Source organism: Eptatretus burgeri, chromosome 5 (assembly GCF_056783735.1).
Source record: "Eptatretus burgeri isolate ZD-2024b chromosome 5, Ebu_testis_v1, whole genome shotgun sequence".
In the NCBI taxonomy this organism is placed as follows: domain Eukaryota; kingdom Metazoa; phylum Chordata; class Myxini; order Myxiniformes; family Myxinidae; genus Eptatretus; species Eptatretus burgeri.
This window is the reverse complement of record NC_140965.1, coordinates 83,685,066-83,700,322: the sequence shown is the minus strand read 5'-3', so window position 1 is coordinate 83,700,322 and position 15,257 is coordinate 83,685,066. Positions and strand designations below refer to the sequence as shown.

General features: G+C 46.1%; 1 protein-coding gene across 1 annotated transcript; it reads left to right on the top strand.

The window, feature by feature from the left end:
- The first annotated feature begins 8,233 nt into the window (after positions 1-8,233).
- On the top strand, positions 8,234-9,292 carry LOC147026857 (uncharacterized). Its single transcript, XM_085883591.1, has one exon. It carries the CDS (start codon positions 8,234-8,236, stop codon positions 9,290-9,292), a length of 1,059 nt encoding a protein of 352 aa, XP_085739717.1.
- Positions 9,293-15,257: the final 5,965 nt, after the last annotated feature.

The window sequence follows — 15,257 nt, the reverse complement described above, 5'->3', positions numbered from 1 at the left end:
TGGAATGTCCTATCCCTAAGAGAGGATGATCACCTGTCTCTGTTATCATCTGAGCTCAAGCGTTTGGACATCGGGATTGCAGCTCTCTCTGAGGTTCGGAGACCGGATTGCGGCGAGATAATGGTGGGTGGTTACACCTACTATTGGTCTGGTCGCTCTGATGGTTACCATACCCAAGGAGTTGCTGTAGCTGTGTCCAATAAGCTGACCCCAATGATAATTGAGGTAACACCGGTCAACGAGCGTATTATGAGATTAAGGATTCGTCACTCCTTAGGTGTCATTTCCCTGGTCTCTATTTATGCTCCGACTGAGGCGAGTGATCTTACCGTGAAGGATGCATTCTACGCCACACTCGAGTCTGTGGTTGATCAGTGCCCCAGACGAGATACACTTCTAGTCTTGGGGGATTTCAATGCATCGACTGGAGCTGATAGGGATGGCTATGAGGTGTGTGTTGGTCCCCATGGGTCAGGAACTATGAACCAGAATAGCACTAAGTTCCTTGACTTTGCAAGAAGTCATGGACTTAGGGTGGCTGGTTCATGGTTTCAGCGCCCGCAAGCTCATCGCTGGACTTGGTATTCCAACGCTGGCGGTGTGGCAAAGGAGATTGACCATGTCCTCATTGACGGTCGTTGGAGGATGATCCAGAACTGCAGGGTCTACCGGAGTGCTCAGTTCCTCAATACTGACCACAGGCTTGTTGTAGCAACTCTAAAGCTGCACCTTAAATCCTGGAGAATGGTACCATCCCAGCCTAGGCTGGATGTTGCCAAGCTCAGGGATGAGAGAGTAGCTGAGGAGTTTGCGAACAGGCTGAGTGGACACTTGGGGGGTCTGGGTGCTTTGGGGGGGTCCTGAAGAGTTGTGGAGCACCTTCAAGACCACCGTCCTTGATGTTGCCGGTGGATGCCTTGGAGTTCACCGCAGGGCAAAGAAGAATTTTGTCTCTCAAGGGACACTGGATACCATTGACCAGAGTCGCAGGGCCAGGCTGAATGGCAGAGCTGAGCTGTTCAGGGAGCTGAGGCGTAAAACTGTACGTGCACTGAGGGTGGACAAGGAGGCCTATGTGCGAGGAATCTGTGAGGGGGTAGAGCATCACCTGTGGACAGGTGATTCTCGTCCCGCTTACAGGGGAATTCGCGCATTACGTTCATCCAAGCCCATCCCTCGGAGCACTGCAGTTCGAGCAGAGAGTGGTAGGCTCTTGACAGAGGAGTCTGAAGTGAAGGCCCGCTGGGCCGGTTACTTTGAGCGGTTGTACCAGGCTGATCCCCCAGCTGTCGAGTTGGACGTCAAGGGTGTTACAATCCCTGTTGCTGACCCTCGAATCAACTGTGGTCCACCTACGCTTGTGGAAACACGGGCTGCGGTGAACCAGTTGAAACGGGGCAAAGCTCAGGGATCTGTGGCATCCATGCCGAACTTCTCAAGGCTGGTGGAAATGCTGCACTCGCGTCGTTGCATGCAGTTTTGTGCTCTGCCTGGAACACAGGCATCATCCCAACTGACTGGAAGAGGGGCCTTGTTGTCCCTCTCTGGAAAGGGAAGGGTGATCGCCAAGACTGCAACAACTACCGAGGGGTGACGCTGCTCTCAGTGCCGGGCAAGGTCTTTGCTCGGATAATTCTTGATAGGGTTCGCCACCATCTGCTTGAGCACCAGCGTCCAGAGCAGTCAGGCTTTACACCAAAGAGGTCAACGATTGACCGTATCCTTGCACTTCGTGTCCTCACCGAACGCAGACGAGAGTTTCGGCAGGGGCTGCTTGCAGCCTATGTTGATCTCTGTAAAGCGTTCGATTCAGTGAATCGGGATGTCCTCTGGAGGATTCTTGGTCTTCGTGGGGTGCCACCGAGAACTGATCGATCTGATGTCTGAACTCTACTCTGGTACTGAGAGTGCTGTGAAGTGTGGTGGTACCGCCTCTGACTTATTTCCAGTTGTTACTCGACTTCGTGAGGGATGTGTGCTTCGCCCCACACTTTTCAGCACTTGTATGGACTGGATTTTTGGGAGGATGTCGGAGAGATCAAGTTGCGGTGCATCGTTTGGCAATGTCAAGATCTCGGACCTTGATTTTGCAGATGATGCAGTCATCTTTGCGGAGACTTTAGACATCCTCTTGGGGGCCCTCGAGGTGCTGAATGAGGAGTCGGAGCCGTTGGGATTACGGATTTCTTGGGTCAAAACAAAGATCCAGGCTTTCGGTGACATCTTGGATGCTGCTGTCCTGTCTGTGTCTGTTTGTGGTGAGGATGTTGAGGTCGTGGATAGATTCACTTACCTTGGCAGTGATATTCATGTCTCCGCAGGTTGTGAGCCGGAGGTCAATAGACGTCTGGGTCGGGCCTGGGGAGTCGTGGATTCACTGGATCATGGGGTGTGGCGCTGCCGGTACCTGTGCGGGAGGACGAAAGTCCGAGTCTTCAGGTCCTTGGTACTTCCAGTCTTGCTCTATGGGTGCGAGACTTGGACTTTGACCAAGGATCTGAGACGGAGACTTAATTCCTTTGGTACCAGGTCTCTTCGGAGAATCCTTGGCTATCGCTGGTCGGATTTTGTGTCCAACGAGCGGTTGCTGAGAGAGACTCGGATGAGATTTGTTACCTGCATAGTCCGTGAGCGTCAGCTGCGGCTGTATGGACATGTGGCTCGTTTTCCTGACGCTGATCCTGCTCACCAGATTCTCTCAGTGAGGGAGTCTCATGAGTGGAGGAGGCCAGTGGGCCGACCACGTGCCTCATGGTTGCAGCAGGTTGACCATCATCTCAAGGAGATGGGGATGGGCCTGGCATCTGCCTGGGGGATGGCCAGACAGAGGCCCCTGGAGTACCGGTGGAAAGTGGACGCAGCGACGCGCTGTTCTGGCACATGCTCCCATACCTGACCTGACAGATTGTCATGAAATTTTGTGGATGTGTTTGGCATCACGAGAGGACAAATCGATTAGATTTTGGGAGCGATCGGATCAAAGGTTAAGGTCAAGGTCACAAAAAGGTCAAAATCGTTTTTTCGCGATTAAATTGTCAATTTTGTTTTGATTTACAGCAAATTCACTCCAAAATGTTCAAAATTAAATTCCCCATCCTCTAATATGACACATGGTATAGTACTTTTGTCACCCAAGGCAGCGGTTGGGGGGTCAAAGGTCAAGGGGGTCACACAAATTCACATTTATATCGGAAAGCGTTGTGGACAACTTAACGCAAAAAAACAAAACGCAGAGAGGGTTTAATTGTTTTGGATTTGTTTGGCATCATGAAAGGACAAATCCATTAGATTTTGGGAGCGATCGGATCAAAGGTCAAGGTCACAAAAAGGTCAACATCGTTTTTTCATGATGAAAGCGGTTAATATGTTTCCGATTTACATCAAATTAACTCCAAATTGTTCAGTGTTCAATTCCCCATCTTCTGAAATGACACAAGGTATAGTACTATTGTCACCCTAGGTAGCGGTTGTGGGTCAAAGGTCATGGGGGTCACGAAATGCATATTTGTATTGAGATGCGTTGTGGACAACTTAATACAAAGGTAATAATAATAGGCGGATCGGCTGATATTTTTGTGACAGGTTTGACATCATAATAGGACAAATCGATTAGATTTTGGAAGCGATTGGATTAAAAGTCAAGGTCACAACAAGCTCAAACTCATTTTTTCGTGATAACAGTTTCAAATTTGTTCTCATTTACATCAAATCAATGCCAAATGTTCAGTATTCAATGGTTTTCCCCGATGCTGACGTCATCTGTATCGCATTTACTGTTCTATTTGCATTACCTTGAGTGGGTTTTCCCTGCTGATGTCATCACATAAAAGTTTCTTCTCTTTACATTGCCTTGCGTTGGTTTTACCGATGAAGTCATCTGCATCGCACCGACTGTTTTCTTTACATACTGATGACGTGTCACATTACACTTTACAGTCATAATATATATGCTTACGTCAGCCTTGTACGGGATATTTATGCTGATGTCATCTTGACAACATGTATTTAATTCGAGTTTGCATACGGATGACGTTCACATTACACATTGTAGTCACCCCAGTGTGGCTAGTTCCGGGCTAATATCAGCACTTTAACTGGCACTGCGCAGAAGAACTTTCAACAGAAGATTCCGCCGCAACACTCTGAAGCAAAGAAACAATTCAATATCAAAATGCCGCGTTCAAGGTCTAAAAGTCTTGAACAAAGACGCAAAGAGAAAAGGGACGCTGAGCGTGTCCGTCGTCACCAGAAATCGGCAGAAGAAACTGAATGTCGTCTTGCCTCAAAAAGGGAATCGGCTCAGGCAATCAGGCAGGGGGGAGTCACTGGATGAAACCGAACGCCGTCGGGCAACTCTTAGAGATACAGCGCGAAAAAGAATGCAAGAAGAATCCCATGATGACAAAGAACAACGCAGAGAACGTGTCCGCCAATCTGCCAAACAATATCGCCTGCAACAAACACTAGAGGAGGCATTGTTACGGAATACAACTGAGAGAGACAGAACGCCTACACATTACGAAATGGAAACACCACAACAGACAGCCAAGCGCAGATTCTCAATGAGACAAAGAATGCAAAACCAAATTGAAGCTGAAACCCAAGAACAGACGGACAAACGCAGATCTTCAATGAGACAAAGAATGCAACATACGTATGAAGTACAAACTCCTGAACGGACACATCAACGCAGAATCTCAAACAGAGAAACTACAAAGAGAAGGCGGCGTTTAAAAACCTCTTTTGAACCTACTGTTGCAGAATGCGCTGAAAGTTTCAGAACCAAAATAAAAGAGGGACCGATTTATGCGTGCTGCTCCTGTCACCGCCTTATGTACGGGACATCTGTTGCACAAATTAACAGTGACAAGTATGTAGACAAAGCGCTCAAAAACATTGTGGAAGGCTCTCGAAATCTAGAAACTCGCGGAAAATCGTGGATTTGCACCACCTGCAAATGCGCAATAAAGAAAGGTCAAGTTCCTACGCAATCATGGGCAAACGGATTGGCTCTTGATGATGTCCCTCCGGAGCTGAGTGATCTCAGGCCGCTTGAAGCAAGACTCATCAGCCAACGGATTCCTTTTATGAAAATTGTCGCTCTTCCCAAGGGAAGCCAAAAGTCGATTCACGGGAGTGCCGTAAACGTGCCGTCAAAAATTGACACAGTCACTTCTCTGCTTCCGAGACTGCCACAGGACGCTGAGGTTGTCCCACTCAAACTAAAGCGCAAACTTGCATACAAAGGCCACAACATGCATGAATACATCAGACCAAAAAAAACTGATGTTGGCTCTACAATGGCTAAAACAGAACAATCCGCTCTACAAAAATGTAACCATTTGTCAAGAATGGGAGCAAATATGGGAACAGGACAACGCAGATCTATGGGAAGCCATGCTTTGCAACGAAGAAACGACTATACACCATGTGCAATCCCCGACAACATCATCACTTGCCATTCCAAATACGTTTCAAGGCCTCGGGAGCTTAGCAAGATCTCGACATCGTGAATGTTCCATCAGATGGGAACTGTTTTTTTCACGCAGTTTCAGTCTCTTTTCAAGATGCCGGCGTACAGTCAACAAGTGGATCAGAAATAAGGAATCAGCTTGTACAATTATTCGAGAACTATGGAACTTCTCAAAACTTTGCCAGTTTCATTCCTGCGATAACTGACGGTCAAACTCCCAGTCAACAGGAATCACCAAGTAGAAGATTCGCCAGATATGTTGCAGGACTTCGGTCCGGGGAATGGGCCGATAACGTCGCGGTCCAGGCGGTGGCCGAAATGCTCAACATCGATATCCAAGTACTCAACACCGTTACCCCGGACTGGATGCACGACATTCACCCGAGAGGCAGCAGAAGCGACAACACCATTACAATTGGCCTGATTGGAGAACAACATTATGTGGCTCTCCAAAACTCTACCACTAACAATGCTACGGAAGATGACATCTCGGCCGGAATCGAACGAGACCGAGAAGCTTCTGCTCACTCTGAGGATAGCACCACACTCAGAGGAATGCAGTTCGACACACTTCTCCAGGAAGGAGGAAGTGCGGACAAAACATATTGTGTTGCTCCAGCTGAGAATGAAAAGCCTTGCGCCTTTCTGCTGGATGAGTCTTTCGAGGAAGTTGCAAATCCATCCAAATATCCATTTGGTCGCGGGGGACTTTCAACTGAAAGGCCAAAAAATATAACTCCGAGAAAGTACTTCAACCTAAGGCTACTGCATGTCGATGGACGATTTGCCAAGGATATTGACTATTTGCTTGCTGCCCAATACACGGTTGAATCCAAGCAAATTCGCGATGATTTGCAGATCTCGATGAGACAAACGCGAGGAATGACATTTCATGACCGACGAATCAATGCCGGATTTTTCAAAGCCTCGGAGAATGTACAAGCAATGATCCGTACAGACAACGCTTTTAGATTCCTTAAGAATGTGCGTGGATCTCCTGCTTACTGGAAGACAACACTTCTTGATTTACTCGCAATGGTACGGCAGCTCGGCACACCCACTTGGTTCCTGACTCTCTCAGCCGCCGACATGCAATGGCCAGAAGTCATCCAGAGCATTGCAAGACAATATGGCACAATTCTGAGTGATGATGATGATGTCAACAACACGGCTTGGGAGGAGAAGTGCAAATGGCTAAGAAATAACCTCGTCACAACAGCAAGACAGTATCAACACAGACTGGATTTATTCTTCAAGGAATTTATTGGATCGAAAAGCAATCCCATTGGCGAACTTCAAGATTTCATGTAACGTATAGAATTCCAGGCTCGCGGGTCTCAACACGCTCATACAATCCTTTGGATTAAGGACGCCCCAAAAATTGGCGTCAACACGGATGATGAAGTCTCGGAGTTTATTGACCGCTACCAGTCGTGTTCTATCCCACAAAATGATGGTGAACTGCGTGAACTTGTTACATCTCTACAAAGACACACACACTCAGCCACTTGCAGAAGAGGGCAAAACTGTAGATTCTGATTTCCTCACCCACCAAGCCAAAAGACTGTCATTACCAAGCCACCAGTATCATGTATGTCACCAGCTACATGCTGAAAAGTGAAAGAGCCATGGGCGAACTGCTGAGGGCAGTCGTGGATGAATGTCGCGGAGAGGATGTCAAGGACAAACTTAGAAAAGTTGGCTCAGCCTTCCTGCACAATAGGGAAGTCAGTGCTCAAGAAGCAGTATACAGACTCCTTTCTCTGCCACTCAAAAAATCCACTCGAACGGTGGTCTTCATCAACACTTCACCAAAAGAAAAAAGAGTGGCTATGTTGAAACCTCGGGCGCAACTCATGGACGTGGACAATGATTCTGAAGACATCTACTGCACATCTCTTCTCGACAGGTACGAAGCTCGACCACGTATTCTTGAGAACATGTCGCTGGCTGAGCTTGCAGCAAATTACACTACCACGCGCACTGCCACTGTTGATGAAGGACATGATCACCAACCACAGGTCCTGTCCGATGATGATGATGATCAAGACGACGATGACAATCCCGGTGCAGCCAACACCAAAATTCAGTTACAAAATGGTCTTGGACAAATGCGCAAACGACGTAAACCCTGTGTAATCAGATTCCACCAAGAGAAAGATGAGGGAGATGCTAAATACAGGAATCTGTTGATGCTATACCATCCTTGGCGAAACGAAGAGACAGACCTCAAGGGAAATTGTGCATCGTTCACAGAAAGGTACCAGCAAGTTCAAGGTGTCGTCCAAAACAACGTTCAGAAATTCACACACAACGACGGTGAAATCGAGCAAGCGTTCCAAGACCTTCACGAATACGGGCCGCCTGACCACGCTTGGGACGCCATGGCACCTAATGCACAACACGAACAGGCACAACAAGAAGACGAAGGCATTGTGAATGAACGCTTTGTTGAGCAAGCGGACATGGCAGAAAACCTTGATCTGGCTCCGGAAACGCGTCCAACGAATATCGAACTGCATGCGCCCTTCACCGCAGAACTTGGAAAGATCTTGATGACACCCGAGGAATATAAGAACATGATGAGGACCTTGAATGTAAAACAAATGGAAGTTATCAAAATGCATCGCAAGTGGTGCAAAGACACGATACTCGCTCTGAAGTCTGGGACACCACCACCAGTCTACAGGGTTTTTTCTCAGTGGACCCGGTGGTGTCGGGAAAAGCCACATCATCAAGCTTGTGCACTACTATGAGACAATGAAGTTACTGAAACCATTGTCTGGGCACATTGAGCCTGCCGAGCTGCCCATTATTCTCACAGCATTCACAGGAACGGCTGCATTTGGTATCGAAGGAATGACACTACACTCGGCCTTTAGTTTCGCATGTGGTCCACGCAGTAAGAGAGAGTATATGCCCGCGAGCAGCGAGAAGCTTAACTCACTCAGATCACGCATCGGGAAGCTCAAACTTCTCATTATAGATGAGGTGTCAATGGTGGGAGCAGATCTCCTATATCATATCCATCGGCGACTTCAAGACATCACAGGCATAGCAGATGCTAACTCGCGTTTTGGAGACGTCAGCATTCTTGCCGTTGGAGATCTCTTTCAACTCCAACCCGTTGGTCAAGATCATGTATTTGGACTTCCCTCAGATTGTTACGCCAGGTTACACGGATCACTCTGGGAGGAAAATTTCACCATGATCCAGTTGACCGAAAGCATGAGACAAAAAGATGACAAGCGGTTTGCTGATTTGCTCATGAGGGTCAGAACAGCGTCCTGTAACGAGGAAGACATTAAACTACTCAGAAATCGAGTGATCACCACATCCGACCCCGACTATCCAGCTGACGCCTTACACGTCTTTAAGACGAACAAAGAAGTAGACAACCACAACATGATGCATATCAAGAAACCAAGGTCTCCAATATATGAAATCAAGGCCATTGATAAAAAGAAGGACGTCAGGACTGGTCAACTTGATGTGATTATGTCCACAAAAGCATCTGACACTGGAGGACTCAGACAAGTCGTTATGGTGACAAAAGGGGCACGAGTTATGATCACCGTCAACATTAACGTGTCTGACGGTTTGGCAAATGGCGTCTGTGGAACCGTCCTTGCAATAGAGACGACAGGAGATCAGGTGACTACCATTCTCGTCAAGTTTGACAGTCCTCGAGTCGGCAAGGACGCAATTGTCCAGAGCCAGTACAAGCAACGCTATCCAGACGCGGTCCCGATCGTGAGACAGCAGGTTCAATTTTTTACTGGAAGGGCGCGACACTCGGTGGAGGTGAAGCGATCTTAGTTCCCTCTCACACTTGCCTGGGGGTGCACTATTCACAAAGTTCAGGGGAAAACGTTTGAACAAATCGTTGTGACGATGCAAGGCCAAGGCAAATTTATGCCTGGCTAGGCATATGTTGCAATGAGCCGTGTCCGGTCAATTCAGGGACTTCTCTTTTTGGGATTTAATGAGAGTAGCATCCGCATTAATCCTGCCGTTCAGCAAGAAATGAACCGTCTCACCAACATTCCGAAAATTGATGCTCCAAGACCCCATTATCAAACAAACAAGTGTCTCAACATCAGTTTCCTTAATGTCAGATCCTATCTTCAGCACTTGGACGACATGAAGATGGATGTTTTCTGTTTCGCCGAAACATTTCTGCATGATGGACTACAAATCGGACAATGTCAGATGCTGAAGAAATGCTTGCAGTGCCAAGACCTTCAGCCGAGGTGTCAGCCGAGGTGGCATCATGATTATGGCACCGGAAAAAATGCATCCAGCAAGTTTAGACACTATCTCAGATCTGGAACACAAAGGAGTATCCGCCTTTGTCCACAACAGGACAATTAATATCGTGACGTTATACAGACCTCCATCACAGAGTCAAACGGCGTTCAAAGATAAACTTGAACTTTTCCTGACGGCACTAAATACAGAACGATTGACGGTCATTCTGGGTGACTTCAATTTTGACCTGCTTGGTGCTCCGGAAAACGATATCCTACAGCTGATGGCACAACACGGGTTCCGCCAGTATGTGACCGAGCCAACGACAGACCAGAGATCTCGACTGGACCACGTATACGTCAACCAGCCAGTCGCCGTACACGTGGATGTCGTTGACACGGACTATTCAGACCACGACATGCTTTGTGTCTCCCTCGAAATATGATTTTTTTTTTGTTCCTCACGCACTTGTGGCACATTCGCGATCACCGAAAATGTGTTGTTCCCATTTCAAATATTTCAACGTAACGTTTCATGAGTCGATCTAACTAAATAACATGTATCTTTTGCCAACTTTTGTTAGTCTCCTATTATCTACTGTAATCTCATACATTTCCATATTTGGCTGTATTCTATGTCATCACCATGTTCCATCAAGTATAATAAATACAATATTGAACACGTAATAACTCAGTCGTTTGTTGTTTATCACCATTTTGCCCCTACCCCAACACTTCCTGGTGAAGTTTGGGTGTAAACCAGAATATATCTCTGTCTCTAAACTGTGTGTCTGTAGATGCAACAAGGGCCATAAGGGCCCTACCAAACTTAGTTACTAAGTAAAATACAACAAATTTTCATTAAGGAGACTTGGTATAGTTTGATATGCACATAGCTTCGCTCGTGGTTTAGTAAAAGGAGTTTTACTTTCTTGTTTAATTAGACGCCAATTAAAATGACGTTTTTGTCCTCGCTCGGATTTGAAAACATGATCTACTTGATCCAGGTCGTGTCTGCGTGGTCAGTGACGTTCGACCGAATCCGACCCTACATGCTACAGAGTTCGGCACTCGGGACAACGAATCACCTAAAATTGTCATAATCGTAATAGTTCTAATAACAAAATCCTTTCACAAAATCCGGATCATGGACTTTAAATTTGCGAAATTCCCCAGGAGATTTAGTGGAATTTTAGTTCCTCATTTAACTCTCATGCCATGTTCAAACTAGTGGCTGCGGCAAAGGTATGCGCTCTACGAGTGCCCGTTCTAGTCCACACTTGTGATAGTATGGAATGTGGAGAGAAAAGGTTAAAACCAGAATATCAGACTATCAGGAAAAGGCAGGAAAATAGTTCAAATATCCAGAGTATGGAAAAATATGTACAATCTTCACGAAGTACTATATTGGAACAATTGAAAGGTTTATTTATTCATTTTTAATGCAATGTCGAGGCTCCTGGAAGATGTGCAGGGTCCGCCAAAAGTCGTGACTGTATTCCAAACACCAATGTAGGAAATAATAAGTATGTTGTATTCAATATACAAGATTGAAATTAAAGAACACACTTTGGAGATTGTTCACAATTTATTTTGTGAAAACACTGAACAACAAAAAATTTTTACTGGAGATGTGTAAAGTCATTTAGACTAATTTGGGTACGCTGATTTCAAAAGTCATAACCGTTTTGCTGTATCACGTCAGGATTTTCAGTAACAGAAATATTCCCATTGCCTAGAAGTCAGGATTTCAATGAAATTTACAAAAATTCATTTATTCATATATTTCATCATGAATGCTTCAAAATTATAGAAATTACAGAAAAACTCCACTAGAATGTAATTAAAAATGCTTTAGGCATTTGGCTTTGCGTTTGTGCTGCTCTGTGTCAGTTTCACAATGCAGGAACCAGCAGAAATCGCCCATCATGTTCGGGTTGTGCCGCCCTTGGTAATGCGTCTCCATGAGTGAAATCTCTTGGTGGAATCGCTCGCCGTGCTCGTCCGAGACTGCTCCCAAGTTGTCAGGGAAGAAGTTCAGGTGCTGGTGTAGGAAATGGATTTTCAGGGACATCCTGGAGCCAAGTTTCCTGAAGGACTCCAGCAGCTGCTGCACTATTTCTTCATAGGTGTCCGCGCGCTCGTTCCCCAAGAAGTTGTCCGTCACAGCTTTGAAGCTCCTCCACGCTGCCAGCTCTTTGGGGTTTAGAGTTGTCGGAAAAGTTTCGTCCTTCATAATCTGTCGGATTTGCGGTCCTACAAAGACACCAGCCTTGATCTTGGCCTCCGACAAGGTGTTGCCAAACTTTTCCTTGAGGTATAAAAACCCACGCCCATTCAGATCCATTGCCCGTACAAAACTTTTCATCAAGCCGAGCTTTATGTGGAGTGGTGGAAGGAAAACCTTGGCTGGGTCGACAAGGGCGACATGCTTCACGTTGTGTCGACCAGGTACATGCTCTTTTCGCTCTTCCCAATCTTTCTTCGTCCAGTGATTCTTGTCGTCTCTGCCATCCCAGAGACAAAGGAAGCACATGTATTTCGTGTAGCCTGACTGCAGCCCTAACAACAGCACCACCACTTTCAAGACTCCGCAGATGTGCCAGTTGAAGTCATTGTACTTGATGGAATCAAGCAGCTGCCGCATAGTCTCATAGGTCTCTGTCATGCCGAACGCGTGAGCCAGTGGGACTGATGGTTTCTCGTTGCCATTGTGGAGCAAAACAGCCTTCAAGCTGTTCTTCCCCGAGTCGATGAAGAGGCGCCAGTCTGCAGGATCGTGATCACACCCAAGTTCTTTCAACAGACCGTTGATGTCACTGCAGAATGTCATCGTGTCTTCCATCTCAAAGAACTCAGCCATGTCTCTGTGACGTGCTCTGAACAAGGATATCTTGGTGTTAGGTTCAAGTAGATTCCACTGCTGCAGCCTTGATCCAAGCAGCTCTGCCTTCGCCTTTGACAGCGAGAGATCTCTTACAAGATCATTTAAGTCTCCCTGGTTCAGAAGGTGTGATTCTTGAGTGTCGGGTTCAAAAGGTTCATCATCACCATCCTCTTCACCACTGCTTACAGCTATGTTCTGATCAGCTGGAGGTGTTGGAACGGGGTTCTCGTCATCATGAGGCACAGGTTTACGAGCAGAGACGCAGTCAGCGTACTTGATGTGACCTTTATTCTTCTTGTTGAAGCCGGCGATGCTTGTGCAGCAGAAATAACAATCATCATGATGATTCTGCGGCTCACGCCATATCATGGGCACCGCAAATGGCATGCTCGCGCGCTTGCCCACCAACCACTGAGTCAAGGTTGTGTGACAGCTTGTGCAGCAGATGTGTGGTGCCCAGCTCTGTTCTTGGTCCCCCACCTTACACCCGAAGTAGTGAAAGTAGGCGGCCTTCATTTTCACTGCTGTAGATATACTTCGCTGTTGATCTTTTTTGGTATACCGACCACAGACATAACAGAAGTTGTCAGGATGATTGGTACAGGAACGCCTACTCATCTTTATCTGAAAGAAAGAAATATAACACAAGTTAACAACAATTGTACGAAATAGACATGTTAAAGACATATGTAAATTTCATTGAAATCCTGACTACTGGGCAATGGGAATATTTCTGTTCCTGAAAATCCTGACGTGATACAGCAAAACGGTTATGATTTTTGAAATCAGCGTACCCAAATTAGTCTTAATCACTTTACACATCTCCAGTAAAAAAAATTTTTTTGAAATTTGTTGTTCAGTGAAATCACATCCAGTAAGTGACCACCACAGGCATCCACACAAAAATTGTGCCCACTGTAAAACACACTCCATCACTGATGCCAGAGTTTCCAACTGAATGTTAAGGATTTCTCTATGAACATTGTCCTTTAGTTTTTGCATGGCATACCCTGTCCATTGGGTAGCCCCAGAGAAAAAAGTCTGGGCCTGCTAAATCTGGAGATTTTGGAGGAAAACCTCAGACAACTGTTTCCTGGCTGGCTGATTTGGCAGACCCTGTATAACACAGTGGAAATTGGGGAAACACCCACGGGGGGGGGGGGGGGGGTGCAGAGACAACGAAGGGACACTTGAAGGAAGAAGGTTTGAGGGGAAGAATGCTGGATGCAAACACAAGTATAGGATTGAGAGAAGATCGGTGGCATCGTCTTCAAAAGCCTCCTTTCTTGTCTTCCACTCCACCTTTTCCTTGCTCTGTCCCTTTCTTCCTCTAACCCTAATTTGCCCTTTCCCCTAGTTTCAGCAGGGCACACGTGGTCTGCCAGTAACCCACTTATGGTGAAACTCCAAAAATCCAGGTTCAATGCTCACCTCCACTCATTTGTTTCTTTTTCCTCTTGCCTGTGGAACCAACTTCCTCAATCTGTTCAATCCCATTTTTCCCTCCAGGGCTTTAAGATGGCTCTTCACAACCACATCAGGTCATCCCCCACCATACTACTGGTGGGGGACAGAGCAACGAAAGGGTGCAACACCAGAAAGGAGGTGATAGAAGACAGAGAGGCCACCGATTGTTGCATAAAATGTTCAAAGAGATAGTAGCTATTGCAGGAGAGCTGGGTGTGGCAGCTTAACAAGGAACTTTGATGCAGGAGGAAACAAGGAACTGAAGACAGTTGTTCACTTGTGATGTACTTTCGTTAATGGCCAAAATTATTCCCACGTTTTTTTTTTGGCCCAAGTGTTTCACGAACAGGCCTGACATTTGACTAAGTTGGAATTTGGCTAATGTGCCGGCGATAGCTTGCCTTCTCTTCATGAAGGACACCATGGGATCTTTAACATCTACCAACTAATGTTGGAAGATGGGACACGCAGTTTAAACAATGGACCCAACCAATTTATTATTTATTTTTGTTGATGTGCTCCAACTGTTTTATTTCGATCTCTATTTGCATGCCCTGTCATGTATCCCTCAAGTCGAATTTTTACATTTCTGTGGTATGATTTTGCTTTATTCCATTCAGTTTAAATGGGAATAATCTATTTACATTGAATTAAAAACACTAACCTGAGAAAGCACGGTTCGGGTCCAATAGATCATGCACTTCCTGAGGTTTTTTTTTTTTCTCACCATGTTTTATTGTACAATCTTTCAAATCGGATCAGCGATTCGAATGTGAGCTTGACCGCGTGCAGAGTGAGGGCATCATCTCACGAGTTGAGTACTCCGACTGGGCAGCACCTAACGTTCCAATACTCAAAGCAGATGGAACAGTGAACATTTGTGGAGACTACAAAACGATGATCAACCGCTATTCAAAGCTGGATGGCTACCCTTTGCCCAAAGAAGAGGATCTGTTCACCACTCTCATGGGTGGCTAGACATTCACTAAGCTTGACTTGACCAAGGCCTATGCTCAAATGGAACTGGATGATGATTCCAAGCCCTATATATGCATCAACACTCATCAAGGACTCCACATGTAAGACAAATACCCATTTGGAATACGCTCTGCAACAACAATCTTCCAACGCAAGATGGAGACATTATTGAAAACTGAACCAAAAAAAGTCGTATTCCAGG

Bases quoted from the DNA above. Each gene is read 5' to 3' on its own strand.
- LOC147026857 (XM_085883591.1), top strand. From the start codon at position 8,234: ATGAAGTTACTGAAACCATTGTCTGGGCACATTGAGCCTGCCGAGCTG.